The sequence below is a fragment of the Genypterus blacodes genome, unplaced genomic scaffold (genome assembly GCF_046128005.1).
Source record: "Genypterus blacodes isolate CSIRO-AG114 ecotype Tasmania unplaced genomic scaffold, CSIRO-AGI_Gbla_v1 ptg000064l_1, whole genome shotgun sequence".
NCBI lineage: Eukaryota > Metazoa > Chordata > Actinopteri > Ophidiiformes > Ophidiidae > Genypterus > Genypterus blacodes.
Genome location: NW_027466876.1, coordinates 2,389,678 through 2,413,850, shown reverse-complemented (window position 1 = coordinate 2,413,850; position 24,173 = coordinate 2,389,678). Strand labels below are relative to the sequence as shown.

The window sequence follows — 24,173 nt, the reverse complement described above, 5'->3', positions numbered from 1 at the left end:
TAAAAATAAAGGCCTTTCCGGTTTTGGAAAGAACTTCCTTGTAATATGTTTCCTTAACTTCCGCCATAAAATATTGAAGGTTTAGTTCAGCAATATGTTCAAATTTAACTTAACTTAATTTCTTGACATTCTGCAAAATGTTAACACTTCGATAACAGCGTCAAGCACTGGAACTGCCAGAAGGTGGCAGTATAGGCCTGTTTTATAACATGGCTACGGAGCTGCACTTCAGTGGGGCAAATTGGGCCCGACTAGCCAATTGATTTAAATATTTACAAGTTAGGTGGTCTGAAGGCAAAAATGTTCGGTGAGAGGTGATTATTACGAATATTAAAGTATAATTACACAAAAATCCTGTGGAAGAAACACTTCAGTAGAAATATACCTAGGCATAATTGTCTTCTTTTACATTTGAGTGAACGTGTTTACAATATTGAGTCCAAAATAAAGCTCAAACTCATATATCTTTGCATAAAGGGAGAAGTAAATCAGAATGTGTTAAGTATTACAATCAGATAGGAACATATACAAAAGAGGCAGTAAAATAAACTTCATCTCATAATGTACACAATATAAGATTAAATATCTTAATGTAAAGTAAACGTCCTTGGTTACTTTCCACCTGCAGATAAAAGTAACAAATCCTTGAAGAAAACTTTTTTTCTATACAAGTTCACTCAGACTCATATATTTTATACAAATTATTACAAATTGGATTTCTTACAGTCTGTCACCAACATCTGATATGATGGATATTCTTCTTCCTTTCTGTCTCATTTCTTTCGCAAAACGTATTTGGTTACACATTGTAGAATTGATCGATGCTTCACTATGGTTACAAACCAGATGTCTAAATTCAGTTCCTCACAGAAATACAAATTTGGGAGGAAAAATGAATAATGTTATATGAATAATCAATCAATGGTCAAAAATGTTTGGGATTTTGATTTACATATATTGAATATTTCTCTCAAGGTACCAGCTATCATCATCATCATCATCACTCCAGAAATAGAGTCCAAATGTGCATGTTTGAACCCTGATCCTGCAGTCTGCATCCTGGAAGCAAACCAACCCAGATGGAATCCAAGGTGGCGCTCTGCCATTTTCAAAGAGATTGATCTCTTCCTTCTCTTGTGTTCACTCGCTAATGGTGATGCCAAGATTTGCAGGGCCTGGCACAACACTCCCTCCTGCTGGTGTGGGTGTGTGTGTGGGTGTGTGGGTGTGTTTACATGCTGCATGGTGAATACACATATGCAAACACATTCGCACAGAATAACAGCAATAACAGATGAGTCACAAACTACAAAGAATGCTGCAGGCAAACATCACAGGAAGTAGGACATCCAAACACACACACTCAAACACACACACACACTAACAGATCAACCCATATTTGGGTAAAAACAACAAATCTCATCCTGATTAAAAGTACCAGTGTAATGTCACCTGGGCTGGGAGGTACTGGTACTGGGAGGCAGTAGTCGAGTGGGTAGAGCTTCCGCTTAAGAACCGGAGGGTTGCCGGTTCGAGTCCCTGCCGAGGTGCCCCTGAGCAAGGCACCGAACCCTCAATTGCTCCCCCCTCTGCGAAGGGTGGTAATATAATGTAATGTAAGTCGCTTTGGATAAAAGCGTCTGCCAAATGATCGTAATGTAAGGTAATGTCACCTGCTTGCTGAACCTCTGACACTGAAGCAATCATCATCATCATTGTAGAACTCCAATGAAATGACAAATACTGATTGAATTTGGTTAAAATATAAGACTGTGTGGTAGCCGACAGACAGCGCCATGTAATAGTTATTGCAATACAACATACAATATGATCTATAGGAGGCACTGCCAAAACTACAAAGGGATAAAGAGAGAAATTTACCAAGCAAGGTGAGGTATGAATCAACCTTGTGATATAGTTGTAAATTGTGTGTATATGGAAGTGTGTGTAGAGTGATTAGCTACATCAAAGGGGACATATTGTGCTATTTATTAGTTTCCCTCATGTTAACAGTGTTATATAGTTTGGAGTTTGTGTTGAACATTGTGGCTCAGGCTTGATGCAGCTTGCGCCCAAACATAAATCAAGTGGGACGTTGAACAGGGACAGTATCTAAAGAGAGCAGCCCGTTTTCACTCAGTGTGCACAAAGAAACAGTTCAATTAAAATAAAAACAAGGACAGGTCGCCTTTAACATCTATATTTGTTGGCTGTTTCATCTTAAACTAAAAACATTACACCAGACAGACCGAAGAGAAGCAGCAGTCCTATAAAAGTGCGTTCATTATGAAATTTAAAAGCTTGACATTTATCCGACAATCAAAAAAAATTGCAAAGACTGATCTGTGACTTCACATTTCTAAAAACAGACATCAAACAAATTCCTCAGTCACAGAAAAAAATGGAGTTAAACAAACAAAAATTGCTATTGCTTGGAATTTTATGCCTGTGTGTGTGTGTGTGCGTGTGCGTGTAGTGGTAAATGTTTCCTTATCATTTTTACATTCTAAGCAAACAGTATGGTTATAAAAGTCGTCCCAGAGGAGATCCAAAGCAAACAGAGTGAAAGCTCTCATTGTTTCTGAGAATTGTTGGTCCCGTGAGAAAAAGAGTGAAACTTCAGCTGATCTTTAAGAGAAACGTGTTCTTAAATCTTCTATCTATAACCTTTATGTTTCCCCTGCATATTCTCCATTACCTCCTCATGTGTTGATAAAGCATAAACCAGTGTAGACCTTTCATCCCTGCATCCTTACTAGAGAGCTGGCCGCTTTCCTGGCTAGACTTTCTTCCTGACACCTATGGGACACGACACTCCGGTGCCTCCCAGTCCACAGTATCCATCAGGGTTCTTATGGAGGTACTGCTGGTGAAAGTCCTCGGCGTAGTAGAATGGCTTGGCTTCGGCGATTTCCGTGGTGATCGGACCGAAGCCGTCTTCTGTCAGGACCTGGAAGAGAATGAAACAGACGCACAAGATGGAACATATTAGAGAAGAAAGACAGAACGGAAACACTGATTCGATGAGAACTTCAGCCATCTTTGAGAAAATCCCAAAAAATCTCTGAAATTCTGGAGCGCATTAAGAGGAATGAAGTTATATGGGATCTCTACATATACTAGTAAATATGCAACAATCTCCTCTTTTTTGGGAATCATTTTGTTTATATCTCAGCGTTCCTGCCACCATTTCCAATTCCCAACTGGAATGCAGCTCACAGCAAAAGAATTACTGCCACCTTAGGAAAGGTGAGTGATGTGTTGGTTTGTGTGTAATGTGTGTTTTCCCCAAGCAGGCTGGTACCTATGAAAACACGCACAAAGACACACACACACACCCCGTGAAATCAGTTGTGATCACACATTCGCCTCCTTGTGATAAAAATAACCAGATGGCATGTGGGTAAAAACACATATTTAGGAGGCTAATATGTGACGACTGCTGGTTGTTGCGTTTCAGCTCAAACACTGATGATGTTCAGGGTGGCAACGTGAATTTCCCCTCATGGTGATCGACAAAGTCTTGTCTTAGATCAAGGACACCAAATTTGAAAGCATTTGTCGTCAGATTATGTTAAGACTTTGCACAACCAAGAGTCTAGATCCCATCAACACCACCTTCTGCTGGGTCCGGACCACATTGGCGACATCATGATTCTCTTTGCAAACCCTTGCTTCCTGCGCTCGAGTGTGTAAACGCTTTTTGTCATGTTGTACCGCCTCCGAAAAGCTTTACAACTTCAATCCCGTCGAGTGTCGGAGGCTGACGTCAGTAAACACGCAACCTGCAGGTCTGTGATGTTCAAATCCCCAAATTACACCAAAGGGACGAGGGAGGCCGAGTGCAGCTTTTAATGAACAGAGCGGCCGGGCCCTCCTGCTGCTGAGGCTTTCGGGAAGACTCATGGCTTCCTGTGAACGTTTCCCCGCCGCGGCTACGCTGACACCAATTTAATCTGGGCGAGCGGGCTGGAGGTGCTGCTCGCCGCTTAATGAGAGAGGGAATCTCTCCGGTGTCGCAGCTGCGCTTTGTGATTTAGGCCCGGCCGAGATGGATTTTTACATAATGTGAAACTCCTGCCTGGTGCGGCTTTTAAGATAATGAACACCGCCACGACCCCGTTGGCTATCGGCGGCTTTAATTTGAAAACGCGCTCACTTAGCTTAAACGGCCAACATCAATCTAATGCAGGCGGGCCGTATCCAAAATGGACACGTGTGCCGTTAGGGTGGCATCAAGCGCCCGCCCCCCCAGCCCCCTACACGGCATTTGTTGGGGCGGCGGCCGTTTGTGTTCGACGGCTACGAATGCATAACTGGCATCCTCTCATTTGCATGTCAGAGGAGGTGGCTGCTCATTTGGGATGCAAATACCTCGACGGCTCGGCTACGGCGGGGAAACGTGAACAACGCATGATAAGCAGAGAGATAGAGGGAGAGAGAGAGAGAGAGAGATAGGGATTTGATGGATAAAGGATAAAGACAGTTGCTTTGTGCATAGAAGCAGCGATATCAATGTTCATGAAAGAAAAAAGAGAGGATGGGGGAGAGAGAGTGAGGGAGAGAGTGAGGGAGAGAGTGAGGGAGAGGGGGAGACAGAGGGGGGGGGGAGAGAGTATGAATTTCATTTTGAGGGACAATTAATGGCTGAACAAAGGGTCCACTGCTTTAGCATCCATGCTGTCTGCCCACTGAGCGAGCACACATTGTTACACAAAGCGAGCACGCATGTAAGAACACACACACACACACACACACACACACACACACACACACACACACACACACACACAATTGTTGCTACATCCACCTGCTATTTTAGACGCACTGCACACCCTAATGATGGCTAGGAGGAAAGAGAAGAAAAGGGAGGCTCCTCTCATTCTGCAGACAACCACCCACTGCCTGCAAGGTAATTTTCTGCTGTGCTGTTGTACCTGACACACACACACACACACACACACACACACGTACGCACACCAAATTCCCCAATCACTCTCTGTGTGAACAATACGATCAAGCCGGGCGACGAGGCGAACATGGTCAATACCCCCACACCAAATTACCCGAACTATTCTCTCTCTCCTCACCCGTCTCCCCCCTTACCTAAACTCTGACACATCTCCATTATCTGTAAATGTGTGTATGTGTTGGTGTGTGTGTTGTGTGAAACGTGCAGAGCCGGGCTATCCAGGGAGGAAAATCTGACTTTGCAACTAAAGCGATTTTTGCAGAGGACAGATTTAAGGCCCAGATGGTTTGGCAAGGAATGTGTTTGCTAGGCCAACTGCTCGCTCTCTCTCTCTCTCTCTCTCTCTCTCTCACACACACACACACACAGATGGGAGAGGGTGGGAGAGACAATCTGGAGGGAAAGTACGTGAAGAAACCAAACCTAGAGATTGATAGAGGGAGAGCGAGAGGGAGAGATTGTCTATGTTGTCAGTTCAACTTGTTTCCATCCATGACAATTATAGCTGCAGGCCTCTGGGCATGGCTGCAGGGACACCTCCTGAGACACACACACACACACACACACACACACACACACACACACACACACACACACACACACACACACACACACACACACACACACACACACACACACACACACACACACACACACACACACACACACACACACACACACACACACACACACACACACACACACACACACACACACACACACACACACACACACACATTTAAGTGACACAAATTGGAGAGCTGCAAAACAAGTAGCCAGCCTGCTATTTACAGCGTTAGGAATCGTTCCCTCCGTCACGTCCACTGACCATTACAAATGTGGAGGAACAGAAAGCCAAAGCGTGAGTGAGCACCAACGCTCCGGTCTGTACAATCAAACACCCCGCAAACACGAGGAGCTGCGGGAAACGGGTGTGAAGAGTGTGAAGCTTTAGGGAGTTTAGGCGCTTGTGAAATTGGTTGACATAAGAGCTAAAATGTATGAAGCTGTGTGTGTGTGTGAGTTTCCCACCCTGTTTAGCTGTGTGTGTTCTCACTGCATGCGACTTCAAACCTCCCAACACCTCTTCACCAGATCAGTTGGTGAGTGAATGATGCTGCGTTCTCCACACGAGCCAGATATTAGATGTGAGCGTTCCGTTTGAGAAGCACCAGAGCTTCCACCCGGCAAATCCATACATCTGAGCACGACGAGCTGACTGATGCGCTCCTTCACAAAATACACTGTTCACGTGTGTGTCGGGTGTCAAAGAGATGACCGGGAGCCACGAAAGTCGAGTAAACCCTGCGATGGTGGCGTCCGGATGGAGAGACGGCGGTGAAGACGGCGGGGAGAGAGAGAGCGAGCGCAGACAAATTCTATGGCAGGAAACAAGGGTTTGAGAATAGCATGGAACAGAATAGAATGGAATAGAACAGAATAACCTCCTCTTCAGTTACCGTGGCAACAAGCCCTGTTGGTGGGGTGGCAGTGCAGAAATCTCAGCAGGAGAGAGTTACAGATAGAGAGAGAGAGAGAGAGAGGGACGGAAAGACGGAATGTGCGAGTGTCTTTCACCTGTGATCAGGCAGCAGATGAGCGCCGAATGCACGTTTCTGACACAGACTGTGAGACAGAGGGAGGGACGGGAGGGACTGAGGGGGGACGGGGTGGACTGGGAGACAGGGTGGGGGGGTGTAGTACCTTCTGGTATTGGTCTCTGGAGGCCAGTGCTTCCTCCAGCTGCTGCTGTGTGAGCGTGTAGATGGCCGAGCGGTACGTGGTCCCGACGTCGTTCCCCTGACGCATCCCTGAACGCAGCGAGACAAGAAACGCGGAGGTGAAGATAGAAGATGAAGAGAGTGTGTGTGTGTGTGTGTGTGTGTGTGTGTGTGTGTGTGTGTGTGTGTGTGTGTGTGTGTCCGACCAAATTATTTCATCACTGTTTTACATCGTTTCAGTGACTGCAGTATGTGTTCTGGTGTAGCCGATCGCTTCAAACCACAAAATCACTTTAAAAATCCTGATACTTTTCTGACCTCATGAAGAAAGGTCACAGGTTAAATCCACTAGAACTGACAACTCTTTGGGAGTTCACTTGTATATGTATGTGTGTGTGGAGGGTAGGATTTAGGGAGGTTGTACCTTGAGTGGGGTTGTGGCTTTCCCAGAACACTTTGAGAAGCTTAGCAAAGCCGATCTGGTCCGGATGGAAGACGACTCTCAACACCTCAGCGTGGCCGGTCATCCCTGCAACACACAACATCTGTGAGCGATCGGGAGGGGCGGAGACGGAGACAGAGACAGAGACAGCAGCAGACTTCATCAGTTTACAGGTCGAGCGACGGTGTACAGTGTACAATGTTGTAACAGGAATAAAGACTTGATCGTTGACACACTATTTACAATTCTAAGCCATGAAAACAGTCAAACTGATGGTAGAAACTCATAGATATCATAGAAACTTCCCCCCATAAGAAATGTTCACTCCAGTAGGAAACAGCTGGTGATGATAATGAGTGTGACCCGCTCCTCTGAACCTCATCTTCTCCCCATCTCTCATGCTACCTTCACGCATGTAGCTCTTATTACATTTTTAATATCGGGAGTTATGGAATCAGACGGCAGATATTGGCAAACAGAGATGACAAATTAATATCTCAACAGGCCCGTCCCGGAAGAATAAATTCATCTTGGACACGACACAGAAATAAGGAAATAAAAGCCAGCTGGCGGGTCTAAATCCTGCACATTTTAGCTGGAGAGAACACTTATATTCTCCTTTATCGCACTTTTGACGTAAACAAATGAGTAAGCAGGTCACGTTCATCCTCAGGTTCTCAGCTTTGTATCCCCGTGCATTAGGATCTCGGTTTAATACTTCTGAGACGGCCTAAAAATCGAATAACACCAAATCTGTGTGCTATTATTAAACCAGAAAATGTGTGTGTGACAGCGATGTGAGTGTCGCAATATGAATAATAGTCTGTAACTGTCGCAACTGGAAAACTGAGCCGGAGCTTTTGAGAACTGCTGCATGCAAATCCACCTCTCAGGTTGTGTTCACGGGCGTCTGTAATGTATTCAGCTGTTATTTTACCCAGATTCCCTGTGCCAAGGGAGAAGAAGAATGCTGCCAACACAGCAAATTCCAAGATTTTTTTATGCCCCCTGGATGCGATGTGAAATTGACGCCGACACAAAATATTTAGCAGTATAAAGAAAAGAAAGTTGTTTGGAGGAATATGACTGAGATATGAAAAAAGAGGCAGATGGGGCTGCAGGTGTAATGGTGGAGGAGGAGAGATGGATACACACATACACAAACACACACCCCCTGACCAGTATGGCCAAGCATCAATACCAGCCTTATCTAGGACCCAGTATAATAGGGCCTGGGGGAAATGATTCACTCTTAACGGTTTGTGAGTGTCTCATTTTCCACAATCTATTGACTTTCGGTAGACAATACACTGCACTGTGCACTGTGGGTCTGTGTGTGTGTGTGTGTGTGTGTGTGTCAGGGAATAGATGCTACCTGTGCAGATCTGCCGGTAGGTGGGGTTAAGTGTGAATCCTCCAGAGTAGCCCACTTGGGTGGAATAAACCCCTTTCTGCATCCAAAACTTCCTCTCCGCACCCCAGAAACAACCCATCCCTGTAAGAAAGCAGAGGAGATCAACAACAATAATAATAATAATAACAGTTATATCAATAAATACCACAGCTGTCTGAATATTGGCTCACTCCCTCTCGCTCTACAAAACTTTAATTTTTCTGATCACATCTCCAGAGTTTGCCTACAGTGAGGTGAACTTTTTAAATTGTGCCATTTTCAGGACAGCTTCAGGACCGCGGACAGTTCCACACTCAGCTGCCAGGCCAAAATCTAACCCTGTGGGACAGTAACGCATCCTCAAGTTACTATTCCAGTAACTGCTTACTTACCAAAGATGACCGTCTCCGTCCCCTCTGGGAACGGCGGGACAGTCCCGTTGCCGTTCACGGCGTGTTTGGCTGTGGGAGAGAGACGAGAGAGAGAAGTTACCAACACTGAAACAAGGAAAATGGAGGAATGTCTGTTTAAAAGGTGGGAAAAATAATCATCTCATTATAAGATACGACTACACGTTATCCAAATCGCCAATATGCAGCTCAAAGATAGCTACAACTCTATACATGCACTGATTCTTAAACAGGACGCGATCAATAGGATTAAGAGCCAGTTAAATATCTACCTTCACATTAATAATCATTAGTAATTCTAATCATGGCGTCACAGAATGCCAGGTTTATTGTCATTTATTCCTGCCGGGGTGTAAAAGCCTCTGAAACGGCTCTCAGGCCGCCCAGGGACTCCAAACGTCTCCACTAAAACCAGTTCCGGTGAAAATGATTGTAGATTAGGGGCTCCATAAAGCAGGTCGGGCCCGTCCAGGCTTTACAGCCGCATCATTAAAGTCCACACACACACACACACACACAGACACACACACACGATTTTGTTTCGCCAGAAATCCGATAAACCATATTGACTAGTTGTAGCCTGGCAACAACGGCTAGTGGATAATAACGATTTTAATCATTGTAAATATGCAATAAATATATACAATAAATAACAAAAACACAAGTTTACTGGGTGCATAAGCGGAAACTAAAAACGCCACACTAATCAAATTGAATAACGTCAACCCATTAAGAACAGGATTTCTTTTTTAAGTCCAAAGTATGGGGGTTGATTGATTAATTCTGAGCCTAGCAGAGGAGGAGAGTTGCTGCAGGGGTTTGCTTTTCACCACAATCTCCTTCCATCTCCACATACTTCTGCCAGTGATGCTGCAGTGAAATCCATTTCTTGGCTGCCTATAGAATATGAAAATATACATAATAACAGGGTACAAGAACAACATCAACACACCAGGCAGCTCAGACAGCCCAGTTTAATTTAATCCTAAATCTAGCAACCGGAGCTGAAGAAGCACATTATTGGGTAGAGACACAGAGAAACTAAGCTAGATGGAGGCACCATATGGGTGGAGGCTTTGTGAGCGTCAGATGTATGATGGAGCTCTGTCATGTGCCTCATATGTGATTAAAGGAATCATAAAATCCGTGTGAGGAAGCTGGAGCCTGGAACGACAAAACCACAGAATATGGGATACAAATTAAGAGGTAAAGATGTGACAAATGCACATTCTCACACACACACACACACACACACAGTCTTATTGTGACCCACTTATGACAGTGGCGACCAGCCCTGCATAATTTTAGAGCAGCTGCATTCAGTCCAATCAGCAGGCAGAGCCAGAGGTGCACAGGAGCCATGAAAACCCAAATGAGGCCACCCAGCCACCTGGCCCAGCTAACACGCGGTAGCATTTGCGTGCTCTCCCTCTCTCTGGGTGTGTGTGTGTGTGTGTGTAGAGGGGGAGAGGGGGGGGCATGTGCAGATGGCTTGTTATGGGGGAGGAAGGTGGATAAAAATAAATGCACTAGAAAGAGAGAACAAAAATGAATCTAACATCTGGAATCCCCCACCCCCCCTTTACATACACACACACACACACACACACGTATGTTATAGTGGTGTGGGGGCATGCATATGGACAAAAGCAGCAGATGGATGCAGACTCACACACTTCCCCACACACACACACACACACACACACACACACACACACACACACACACACACACACACACACACACACACACACACACACACACACACACACACACACACACACACACACACACACACACACACACACACACACACACACACACACACACACACACACACACACACACACACTCAAGCACGACTTCTATGAGGAAGATTTAATCTTCACCATCAGAATTAAATTCAATTTGGATCTCAGCTGTACTCAGGTGATTTCCACCTTATAAGCTGCAATTTCCAGACACACACACACCCACACTCATTCAGTGAGTGGGCCTTGTTTGTCTGATTACATGAGCAGCCTTTCATCCTGTTCAAAGCCAGCCAGCGTCAGGGTGACTGGCTGTCAGGCTGACAGAAGCCCTGGGAGACGCTCTCACATCTCTTCCTCCCGCCTCTGTGATGCAGGAAGGTGAAGAGCTGCGGCCATTTTCCTAACGCGCACCAGTGCCGGGCAGGAAATGGCTCTAGCTCCTCACCTTTCTCCTCCTTTCACAATCCTCCCAGTTAATTCAATTTCCCAGCAAATCCTGTTGTACCTAATGTCAGGCCCCATGCTACATTCACAAGGAGGGGGGGGGAACAGTGACTCCAGTGTAAACATGCATCCAGGATCCACTTCATCCGGACTGGAATTGTAATATTTAAACAGGAAACCCAAATTCTCAGATTAACTCGGAGGTCCTCTGTGATTTTTGTCTATTTGTCCCACAACGTTTCATGCCCCAAAATCAACCCTTGTAGTGAAATACTGGTGTGTGTATGTGTGTGTGTGTATATATGCAATCTGCATCTTTCTTCTTCCTCCTCTCACATTATCCTGTGTGTGTGTGTGTGTGTGTGTGTGTGTGTGTGTGTGTGTGGTAATGGCTGCCTTCAGGGAGCAGCAAAGGCATGTTCATTATTGGCCAGAGACACACACACACGAACATACACACACGAACATACACACACACACTGCCAGACAAACAATTTAAATGTAAATGTCAGTGAGGAAAGACAATAAGTCCTGACAGAATAATAATGAGCGTAACAGCGATGTATCTTTGTGTGTGTACGTGCATGGGTGTGTTGATTGAAGCAAAACAAAAGAAAAAGCAAGACAGCCGACAACAAAATAGTGCTGATTGGCTGTTCACCCATTTCCTCCCTCTACAAGCTCTGATCATCACAAATCCTTCTCCTGCTGACGCTGTCCCAGCTCCTCAGGGACGTAACTCTGTGATGTGGTGTGTGTGTGCGTGTGTGCGTGCGTGTGTGTGATCTGCAAGGTACAAGCAGCGAGTTCCTTGTTCCCATTTGAATTCCCGGCGACGTCTTGCGCCTGACGCAGCCGCTTCAATTATTAATAAGAGGCCTGACGCAAGAAACGGTTCCGGAACTGTCGCTTTGTTACCAACATGGCTCCTGGCTCCTTGGTGTGAAAGGAAGGACAGACAATTCCTGCGTTCCTAAGAAAAGGTTCCCAAAAACCCCTGAAAAAAGGCCTGAGGGCACGGAACATGAGGAGCCAGAGGAGCAATAGGGGCTAAATATTACGTTAGCTGTGTGCGTGTGTGGATTTGTTTGGTCAACAAACTCTATTTACAGACCACAGAGAACTATAATGACTTGCTAATGGAGGGCGGTAGACGTCTCCTTCAAAGGGGGTTAGCGTGGATTTGTTAGCGTGGCCCCCCTCCCGTGTTCCCGAGCGCTCTAAATCTGCCAAAACTGGAATAGCGTGAAAGCGTCGTTTGAACTGAGTGCACATTAAATCAGGACGCCCTTAAATCCACTTCTGCTCTTACGGTTCTGGCGTTGCGAGCTTTAAATCTTGTATTAAGGAGCGATTAGTGCTGAATTTTGTGCGAGCTCAACAGCTCTGGCAGCTGTGAATTATTTACATGCATATTGCTACAAAATGGTGCCTGGTCTTAAAGCGGACGGCGCGGCGCTGAATGGTTCGTCTCAACTTCTTTCTCTTCCTGTGTGCAGACTACAAGAAACGGGGACAAATGGTTTCTCTGAGCACGAGCCGGAGAGAGTCAGAGAGAAAATACTGTCTAAAAAAACAGTCATTAATATTCCATATTTATCTACTCCCCGACACACACACACACGCTGACACACAAATAGAGAGGGGGGGGAGAGAGAGAGAGAGAGAGAGAGAGAGAGAGAGAGAGAGAGAGAGAGAGAGAGAGAGAGAGAGAGAGAGAGAGAGAGAGAGAGAGAGACTAATTATTCCATGCAGTGCTGTTTTGAAATGCCTTTTCTTTTGGTCACCTTTATCTCACTGGGAATTATAACAATGCTCTGTGTTGATTAATTGAATTTTTGTGCAAGGTCGAATGCGCCGCTGTGTGTGAGCGTGTGCGTGCATGCGTGCGTGTGCGGGTGCATGCCTGCGCGCACGTGCGTGCGTGCAATTCTCTGCGTGGAGGCACAAGACGACAGTTTATTGTATTTTCACAGCATTGCTCAAGATTGCATTAGCATTCTAAGCAGACTAAAGTCATTTAGCAGAAATATTAAGGCCGTGCTGTGCTACACACACACACAAACACACACGCCGACCGTACACAGACAGAAGATTATGCTATATTAGGCTTGCTTGCAGACAACTTCCAACATGATAAATGTTGTCATTTAAACGGAGAATTTGTTTTTTTTCAGCATCTTTTTCACTGAGCAGGTTAATGTTTCTGTGGTGAGAGTCGGATCAGGATTCACACTCAGAGCTCTTTTTCTTTTATCTAACAGGAAAGAACAGTGAAAGGGGTTAGAATGCACGTCACATCAAACAGGGAGTGAGAGTGTGAGTGTGTGTGTGTGTGTGTCTGTCTGCCTGCCTTCCGGTCCTCTCTTAAGCTTTCCATGCCTTCTTACAATAACAACACCTCACACTCGGCTGTTTGAGTTCAGTTGCCCACAGAAACAAAGTGGAAAAAGCGGAAATCACGTGAGAGCGCCTGCTACACAAGTACATCAACACACAACAGGAAGTTTAGAATGCGATGAATTGGCACGCGATACCGAGTCATGGACACCGATCTGTTGAAACACTAGCAGGACTGTGTGGGCATCACAGCTTTACAGGATGAAGAGCCCAGACTCTCCCTTCTCTCCTCACCAGGAGCTCTGGACACTGACAGTGATGGATGAAATACTGCAGCTAATGTCTGGCTACAGGAGACTGGAGGGTCTAAACACTTGCACACACACATCGAGAGAGAGAGAGAATGTATTACCTTAGCTGCACTGCAATTAAGTCTACAGAGTACAAAGTAACCCCCCACACCTTCACCTTCCCTCCCTTCACACACACTCCCTCTCTCTCTCTCTCATTGCCTGTTTTCTTTCTTTCCTTCTGCTTCCCTTTATTAATCACCTTCCCTTCACACCATCCTCTCCCGCACATCTCTCTCTCTCTCTCTCTCTCCCTCCATCTGAACCCCTCAATCACTTCCTCTGATTGCCACTGTCGGTTTTATTGCCGCTCATCATTACGGCCATCGTCACTCTCATCATTACTGTTCCGACAGCTCCCCCGCCTCTTGCCGACCAACATGCAGGACGTATTAACGATTCGGGGCTGGCGGTGGAATCTTAATGTTGTAGGTTCTTTGGAACAAAGGGGGCATGTTTGTTGGAAAAACAAAGTGGTGCACCAGCCTCAGACTCCACGGTGTGCTGCTGTGCAGTCAGCTCCAATTTTTCACAGCTCTCACCGTGAGACCACCTGCAGTCTGACTGCTGGGAATCAGATATGGAGATTTTTTTTTCTTCCTGTATTTGTTTACGCCTTTTTTTTATACACAGCGTGTAGAGAGTAAATCAGCCGCTTTGCCTCAGATGCGTTTGTTGCTCTGTAACAAAAACGACTGCTAGAAAATAAAGCAAAAACTAAATAGTCTTGTAGATACAGTAGGTGCGTCTCAATTGTGTAGCCCACTGAACCAGACAGAGACAATTTAAAGGCTCAGGAAACCTCAAGTGTGACACAGTGAGTCTACAATACTGAACTTTTTCATAATATTCAAATTTTCCGAGATACTGAGTTTGGGGTTTTCATGGGCTGTAAGCCATAATCATCAAAATTGAACCAAAAACTGGCTTGAAACATTTCACTTTGTGTGTAATGAATCTATAATATATGAGTTTCACTTTTTGATTTGAATTAGTGAAATTAATTAACTTCTCAAGGGTACTCATATTTATTGAGATGCACCTGTATAAATTATAGTATAGTAAACGTATTTGTGTTTTTTAATGTTTCTGCTCACTGGGTGTTCATACTTTATGATATACTAATAGGTGAGTGTATGTAGAAATGACACTGTACACACAATGTGCAGACACGCATCATAATCACTATGGTAGGCCACCAAAATGTGCGCTACAAAATGACGTTACAACATCTAATTAAGTTACATTAAGTTATACTTTAATTATACTTTGAGGCATAAAACATTAAATATAACATATTACAATATGATTATAAGGACACACAATAAAGGATAATATTAATTTACTGCATAGTCGTACATCGACTATACGTTATTGCACTAAAATGTAAATTTGATTGCTGCATCAGTCACTTAGAGTAACCCAGTTTTTGTCTTTCCTCCGTGCTCCTTGCTGTTTGTTAGAAGCTTGAAAACACTTGATTGACAGCTGTGTGTTTAGTTAGAGCAGTGGGGAGGCTTAAAAGTCACCACTGTGTGTGTGTGTGTGTGTGTGTGTGTGTGTGTGTGTGTGTGTGTGTGTGTGTGTGTGTGTGTGTGTGTGTGTGTGTATGTGAGAGTGTGTGTGTGTGCATGTGCTCCACAGGGACTTCTTCTATTCTCCCAAATGAATCCACCTTTAGGCATCTCGCTGTGTGTGTGACTGTGAGCTTCCCCCGAGGGTTTCAGTCAATCGATCACTGAGAGCCATTAGGAGTAAGACAGAGTGTGTGTGTGGTGTGTGCAGTGGTAAGGGGGGGGACGGGAAATAGTACTTAATGCACCTTGCACTTAAAAGATGGTGGACTGATTGTATACTGTATGTGCTGCATGTGTGCGTGTGTGTGTGTTTGGCGAGACAGAATCAAGATACAATTTTACTTTTTAGATCATTAAGCTTCTATCATTTTGTGCCAAAATCGCCAATCAAACACAGTTGGTTGTTGTTGTTGTGCAGCACCAGGGTGTCAATCTGCATAAAAGGTCAAAATGTACTGTTCAGCACTCTGAAGTCTAAGTGTGACTCGGCGCTTAATGGGACATCCAAATTTGCTTGGAGAACACCGGAAGCCATGCCGTCAGTCAACTCAAGCAAGCAACTTCCTGCAGACACCAGAGATTTAGCCAAGGTGATGTCAGCTTTTGTTTGCTTGCGTTCGCTGCTGTGTGTCTCGCTCATTTTGCACTGTTTAAAGCTCACACGTCATTAATGTGTAGCGTGTGCCTGGTTGTAGATCAAAACCTCATCACGTGACACCAATAACAAAAGGCCTACTTGGCTCTTGCTCGCTTTTTGAGAAGATCACAGTAGATCGCAGGAAATATTAGAATCAAAAACCATAACAAGATCTTCACCTCAGATGGAACATTGAACTGGAAACATTCCTATGCTAGAAGAACACTGAAAAGACAATGACCATTCATCTGGGACAAAACAGGTTCCAGCTCAAGACCTACATGTTTGGGGAAAAGGTGGAAGTCTGTGGGGGCCTGACCAGGTGAGCAGGGTGGGAGATGAATGAGGTCCTAGCTACATTCATGACTATCTGACAGCACAGAGCACAGTCACAGCGTATATGTAGCAAGTTGGCCATGTGGGAATATATAAACCCATCATGTGGTTCAGGCTTCTGGCCTGGTTTGGTCTGCTTCTGATCCCATCAGTTTCTAAGACTCAGAAGTGATTCCCGACTTCAACCCACACTAACATATTAACATATTGAATACGGTGGCTAACACTGATCGATAAATGATGTTATAAGCCACATAAGCATTCAAAAGCCACATGAACATTCATACACCAACCTCTTGCTCTGGGCCAGGATGCAGAGATGGCCTTCTTCTGGCTACCTTTAGAGTCCTTGAAGACAAACTATCCATTCTTGTCCACTTCAGAGGTGTTGCTTGTCTCTCCGAAAAAATAAAAACTCGGTACAATGCTAACTTAGCTTAAAAAAATTAAGTAGAGACGTTGGGTTGCATTTGACTCAGACTTGGCGGTTGGCTTACACATCGTCTTAGAAACGAGGTCTAATCCAATGGTTTCCAGTTCTGTATTTTGTTACGAACATAGCAATAGTTTGTCCCGCGCTCTTTGCCTCTTCAGAACTGGTACCGTCTGTCTCCGAGTTTGATTGGGAATAGTTTTCTCTCTCTCATCTTGATTTTTTTTAGGACGTTGTTGTTTTTCGGCGCTAAGGCTGAGCTTGTCCCCATCCACCACTGTGCCTGGACATTTCATGATTTCCTCTGGTGCTGAAGCCTGACAGACAAAGGAAAGGAAATATTGCCAAGTCTCCACTGCTGTGATGGCTGCTCCCTTTTCCTTTCTTCCTCTCCCTCAACATGGCAGTATTCCCCGGAAGCTTTGGCAGTACTCCAGCATGTCTCCCACTCTGTCTGAACCCCTCCATCCGTCCAATCGTCCTTCCACCATAGACCACCGCCCCCCTAACCCCTTCACTCCCACAAGTACCTTTCTCCATCAAAGCTCCTAATTCAGCCTGTGAAAAATATTAACCTCAATCAATCCAAACTCAATCTCAGCTTCATTAAGAGGTCTCCATGGCAACGTCATTCAAAAGCAAGCCTCATATTTCAATATACCACAGATACATATTGTTTCTACACAGCAATTGGACCCAAATATGACCAAAGCCAACATTCTTAACCGTCCCTTTGCCAGACATCCCTAAACTTACTACATACCATCATATTACCGTCATTTTTCAAAACACTTGCTTCTGTGGAAGGGCATTGAGTTTATACACAATTGCATGAATGTGTGTGTCTGTTTTGGTCGGTTTCGGTGCCAGATCGCATCTATTCATCTCGTGCCAATACTCAGCACCCTCACTTGTGCTGAAGAGGGGGCAGGTTTTTGCCAACTGCCCTGCCTGCCAACTTGGTACTGGTGTGTGTCTGTTCTTCACAGGAAAAGCACGAACACAACACACGCGTTTATTTAAGCCCACAGCTACAACTATCTGCAAGAGTTTCACTTAGACGGATGGTTTGACACTAATGTGGATGATTTGCTGCACCTGCATTCAAAATCTTAAAATATCAGAATTGTATTGCTAGATGACGACAAAATCCCTTCAGGTATTTGATCTTTGCCTTGAAATGTCATTCCTGTCAAGAACGAAACGCCACATCAATGTCATGTAGGCCATTACTAAGATTCTGATTCTACGTGGGGAAAACAAGAATAATTATTATAATTAAATATTCATGCATGCTTGCTACTTAACAGCTCATATTAACAATTAGACATATTTATTTCTTACTATTCTTACTTACATCTTAAGTACTTTTAATTTTTAGTTATCCACTATTATTATTCGTTCTGTATGCATAAGATAGGGCTTGCTATAAACTAACAATTAATAAAGTTGAATTTATAAATGAAAAACAGAAAGAAACGAAATGACGCATGCGCAGTAGAGGTGCGCTGTTACAAAATATCAGCCGGTGCCGATTCCTTACTTTAAATGACCAACTTGTGCATGTATATTTGGAATAGTTGAATAAAATTAAGTATGTAACCCTGTGAACCTAACCAACATGACCAGACTTTAACTTTATAAAGCCAACTTCTCTTTTAGGGGAAACTTTGAACAGCTTCCGCAGCTAGCATGCTATAGCTAACCGAGTTCCGTCTTCTTACCCGAGACTTTGTTGCCCTCAGTCCGGCCTGGCAGCGCTGTCTCCGTGGTCGGCATCTGACATTTGGAGGCCATTTCTCCCATTCGACTGTTGATGAGATGACGGTAGAGGAGACGGAGCCTGGAGGAGGACGAGAAAGACACCATTAAGGGACAGCAGCACGACACGCTGCCGCTTAACACACTGAAGGCTCTTTTAGCTTAGCTACAGGACAGCTACATTGGTTAACAGTTATGTTTGTGTAACGGTTGATTGCACTTGACCCGCATATGCGCAATGACCCGCATATGCGCAAGAGAAAACAAATAAAATACAAGACAATGCAAGTGCAGAGCAAAATACATGAAGGTCGATGATAAGTAATGAGCTGTAGTATTGTTTTAGTGAGATACTATTTGAACCCTGTGATTATAAATGAGCGTTCCGTGAAAGTGGGTTCCAGAGGTTGCCAGGTTGTGTGAGTTGTACAAGATGTGTGGATGAGATGTGTATTCAACTCTCATATGCACGTCGCTTCAGATAAAAGCATCCGCCCAAATGTCTAAATGTAAATTTTTAGATGGATACACATCAGTGGTCCATGCATGTTGTGGCTTTGATCTAGTTGTGCGCCAACCCTACTCGCCTCATTGAGTGAAAACTGGGACAAAATGGTGCAACTAGGATTTAGGAAAAGACCTCCAGCGTTATGTGTGTGTCAAGCAGGAATATGTTGAAAAATGAATGTTTGCAAGATTGGGTCTTTCCTTGCCACACATGAATGTATGTTATAAAGCAATACACCTAAAATAAGCAGCAGAATATATATGTGTTGCATAAGTAATGTATAAGACTCAAAAACCAATAAAAAAAAATATGGAAATACTTGAATCCTCAGTATCAGTATTTAATTATATTGCACTTACACCCTTTGAAGTATGCAGAAAGGCCTACAGGCAGTTGGCCGGTTGAGGAATATTAGGCTGCATAACATGGAGGCTGTGCATTATTTGATGGTGTAATTGTGTTCATTAAATGAATGCATAGCAGCTCTGGTGGTTCCCAATACGCTGGCTGGAGTGAGACAGACATACAGCCTTATGATCTCAGTGGGGATGCAGGTCATGTTGGAAATGTATTCATTTCTGATTGTGTCTGTATGAAGGTGAGCATCATTAATAATTCAGCAGGCTTCTGCACTGTTTGGCATTCCACTACAGGAAGTGAATGGTTTTTTTAGAACAGATGATAGAGTATTCATATTTGGACATGTTTTTTAAGACCTCAATAGTTTTTTTAAGGATTATTCATGATAACTAGTCAGTGTTTTCACCTGTACATGACATCATGAAGAATTTGGTTCTTTCATGTGCAAACCATCAAAGGAAACAGACACAGTGAGAGATTGAAATATTGATCATCGTGTTTTGAATGGTTTGCAGATTTTAGTTGCATGAAAACTTGATTTGGAGCCGAATTCTCCATTTACGGCATTGAACTATAAAGCCAAAATTGCTGCAGTCAGTGATTGTTGTGTGTGTCTGACTGTTCATTTCTGACTGACTGACAGTTAGACACATTTAGGCAAGAAACAATTAAATTGTATAATCATTCAATAAGTGGAGCACAAGCATATATGTGATGTGATGTTACTTATATAGGGCAGGTTTGTTTAGTGAACGGGATGCTCCCTCTCCCTCCATTAAGGAGGGAAGAAGGATGAAAAGCAAAGAGGGAGGGATGAACTGGAAGCTGAAGCACGGATGTAAGCCTCCCCCCTCCCTTTCTGAGGACCAGCCTCTCCCTCCCTCCCTCCCTCCCTGCCTGCCTCCCTGCCTGCCTCTCTCTTTCTCCCTCTGACTGCGCCCAAGTTCGCTCCCTCCATCCCGCCGTACTGCCTGCAAACCAACAAATTCCACTTTTTTAATAATCTTTTTTTTCTTTGTAAGAATTTGGGATATTTGCTCGGTTCTCCCGGTGCAGTTGTGCTGCGGAGGGATTGGATGTGAGAGAGAAAGAGAGCGCCGGTGGTGTTTGTCAGCGCATGCAGGAGGAGAAGGACACTCCGACCTCCGCAGCATCCCCCCAAGCTTCTCCTCCGCATCCTCAGCATCCCTGCACGGATCTCCGCGCACTGGAGGACCGCGGTGACGGAGGAGAGAGGGTGGGAGGCGTCGCCACACAGATCCATCGAGCCACCGCGTTCTCCCGGCCGGGTTCAGACAGAACCCCCCCTCGCATCGGTGCGGGTTCTGTGGAGGTCTGAACTAAATATTGGACGCTTCAGAGCTCAGTTAGTGTCCTTTGCTGGTAACAAAAATAGAAATCTGCGCCATTGAACCACGCACTCCGCCACCAAAAAGGTATTGTTACAGGTTTGATGATAACATAATACACATCTGTGCTGCGTTTTTGCATTTTTGGCCTTGGTGACCTTGTGTTTTCTTTTACAGCCCCCACCGCCTTCTGTCACTTTTTTTTTTCCATCTGCGCTATTCTGCTCCTGCAAATTGCCCCCCAAAAAACGCCGCAGTCTGCTGTCATGCTCTGCGGAACTTCTTATTCCTGTCTTTTTTCTTTTTTTTCCTTTTTTTGAAAATATGCTGCATCAAGCTGCATGCAATCCTAACCAATCAATATTATATTACAGAATATAATCTAAAAATATATTGAATGTTGTAACGTTGGTATATGATGGTGGTGTATTATATATAATATTTCACTTTTATTACATGATTACTGTTTTCAGGCCTGATACTGAATATACTGAGTAGTTATTTATTTGGGTATTGTCAGGATTCTTTTGATATATATTTCTATATACTGTCACATACACACATACATACACCGACCCCCACAAAGGCAAGCGCACTCCCCTCCCCCCTCTACATTTTAGGCTACAGCAGCTATCTGGGTCATTAGCATTTCAGCAGTTAATGATAATGAGAGGCTGCAGATGGGTCCATCTCCTTAGCTCTGCCGTGGAGCCACTGAGCAACACAGCCGCAGCAGGTCCATCTGCATGCAGCACTAAGACAAAAATAGCATTGGAGGTGACAAGCCTGAGTCCTGCATTTCTTTGGTTTGATTTTTTAGAGATTGGAGCAGCAGCATCTTCCCCCCATTTGCAGCTGTATCATTAATGCAGCGCTGTATAAGAATGTGCGTTATTGCTGCTGATGGGTAATGGAAAGTGGAGATTTAATGGGCTGCAGTGTTACTTAAAGGGCCATATCACCGCTTCTGCATATTTCACCCATCAATTACTGCAACACAGACATCCTTTACATTGATGCATTAAAGCATTTCCCAGGCATGCTGTAGCGTTTTGTGGTTTTCTAACCTTCCAGGCAGCCATTGTTAGATTCCACTCATTACGCTGTAGTAGCCCTGAAGGCCCTCTAGATGGCAGTGTTAATGACTTGCCACTCAACAGCAAATTTCTTCTGTGAGCAGTGTTAAACTAGTGACACCGTTAAAGTTAAGAAAAAGCCCATAGTCTTCCCAAAACAGTGATTTGGTGTGTTTATAGCCGATGCAAAAGCAAGAAGCTGGTGATGCTGACGTTTCAGTTGCACCTACATCTGTTCTCTACATGCGTACATTTACAATTTTCCCTCTCTATGCTTTGAAAATGGGAACATTGTAACATTATTCTGATACACTGACATACACTGATGATATGGGGACATTTGAGGATTGTTTGGTTCTTTTAGTGTGCTGCTAGTTTCATGTAATATAAAGGAAGATTGATGGTTTGGTCCTGCCCTGCAATCTTACCCGGGAGAAACCACTCAAGAATCTATCAGGTATTTGAGGCCATGGCGTTCATATAAATTTGTATGCTTTCTCTGTCAAGCAACTTTCACATTGTAGCGACCATTGGCTGAATCATTATCAAGCACTACAGGATACTTAGGTAAATGGACTGAACCTATATAAGGCTTGTATGCAAGGCGCGTCACATTGACCTCACATTCACTCATTCATACACTGACGCCATACACCTACCTGCACATTAGGAGCAGTCAGGGCCTCAACAACACTTTGACAGGCTCTCTAGGAGGATCCCGGAATCAAACTAGGAACCTTCCCAATCCCTTGACGACCGTTCTACCATCCTGAGCCTCGCTGCCCCTGTAGTTAGTGTACACAGTGAAATGATACAATGTAATCAGTACAATGTAACAGTAAAAGCCAGGGGGACAATCAGAACAGCACCAATATGGACACACACAGACGCACATAGACCATACACACACCTGCACTCACACTTGTACCTACGAGTCCATCTTATGTACTGAACGCCCGCAGCTGCAGGAGAAGGCTGAGCACTGCAGCAGAAACTCCTGCCAATAAACAAGAGGAGATATGTCATGTACAGAATTACTTCAAATCAGTGTGGTTAGTATTCGTAGAGTACTGTCAATATGTAGAGTGTAATCTGTAGAAATGTGCAGGATACATTATATGCCGTATATAAATGTTATCATTGGGCAGAATAATCACTAAGAATAATTCAGTGTTTCTCCACCTTTGAATTGACTCCTCATAAAGTGCTGGCCGATGTGCAGATGCGGTCATGAGAGATTCTGCAGACATGACTCACATTTGTACGGTGAAATATCATCATGGCTATGTCATCAAATCTGAGCTTCCTCTGTTTCGATCGCAAGGTAGAATACAAAGCTTGTTGAATAAATTCTCAAGGTCACGAGACTTTCGAGACCTAAAATGGAATCGCAGCCGTACAAGCGGCATCCCGTATGGATTAGGAAGTATAAAATGGGGGGGAGGAGTGTCTGACTTGTTCTGAGTGAATGCAGCAGGATATCATGGGATAACACAAATGTGAGTGCGAGGAAAAATGTAGGAAGATTGTGCGAGAAAGGGGAACGAGAGACAAGACAAAGTGGAGCACAGCAGGATATGGGTCAGAAAGGGACAACATGAAATCAGGTAGAATGGGATGGTGAGACAGACTAGGACAAAGTGAGGGGACAAAGTAGGCTGAGACATGACAGGTCGCCTCTCCTCGTGTTCACAGCGGACCTTGATTTAAATGTCCATACAATTAAGGCACGCGGTGAATGCCAAGAGAGCGGCCAAATATCGCCCAAATCCTACGACTTCATCTCCCGGGGATCTCCTGTCTGACATATTTAGATCTGATTTACATAAAACTCAAAAACGGAGTGTTTTCGGGTCATGCAACACGCCCCCTTGTGGACATAATGGAGCTACACACTTCGGCCTGGATTGACTAAGTGCAGCCTTTTAACTGACCAAATGGGCTGGTTTAGCCATTTCCAGCAAACAGGCTCTGACGAGTTTGATTATCCGCGTTTCTGTTCACGTATTCTTCTGCCCCCTAAAGGTGAAACATTGATTACTGCAGCTCTCAGAGAAGCATTTGCGTGATTGAAAATGCCGCCCGGTTGTCCTAATTCTGCTCAGCCTCGGCCTCCTCCCATTTTAATTATATTGGATTTTTTTCCCCCTGTATCCAATAATTCATAGAAATTCATGAACAGTGAGCTCGTTCAAAAACAAATTTGTTGTCCATACCTGCGCTACACACGAAAAGGTACAACTTGTTTTCTGCAGTAAGAGAAGATACCACTTCATCAAACCCCATCGCCCATCGTCGTGCTTTGGTTTA

General features: G+C 44.4%; 1 protein-coding gene across 1 annotated transcript; it reads right to left on the bottom strand.

Annotated features, from left to right (window-relative positions):
• Positions 1-698: 698 nt before the first annotated feature.
• msraa (methionine sulfoxide reductase Aa) lies at positions 699-18,784 on the bottom strand. Its single transcript, XM_076155056.1, has 7 exons — positions 18,534-18,784; positions 8,921-8,989; positions 8,511-8,630; positions 7,118-7,222; positions 6,677-6,783; positions 1,674-2,950; positions 699-1,452 (listed from the first exon to the last, which is right to left on the bottom strand). Exons 1-6 carry the CDS (start codon positions 18,676-18,678, stop codon positions 2,780-2,782), a joined length of 717 nt encoding a protein of 238 aa, XP_076011171.1. The 5' UTR covers positions 18,679-18,784; the 3' UTR covers positions 699-1,452; positions 1,674-2,779.
• Positions 18,785-24,173: the final 5,389 nt, after the last annotated feature.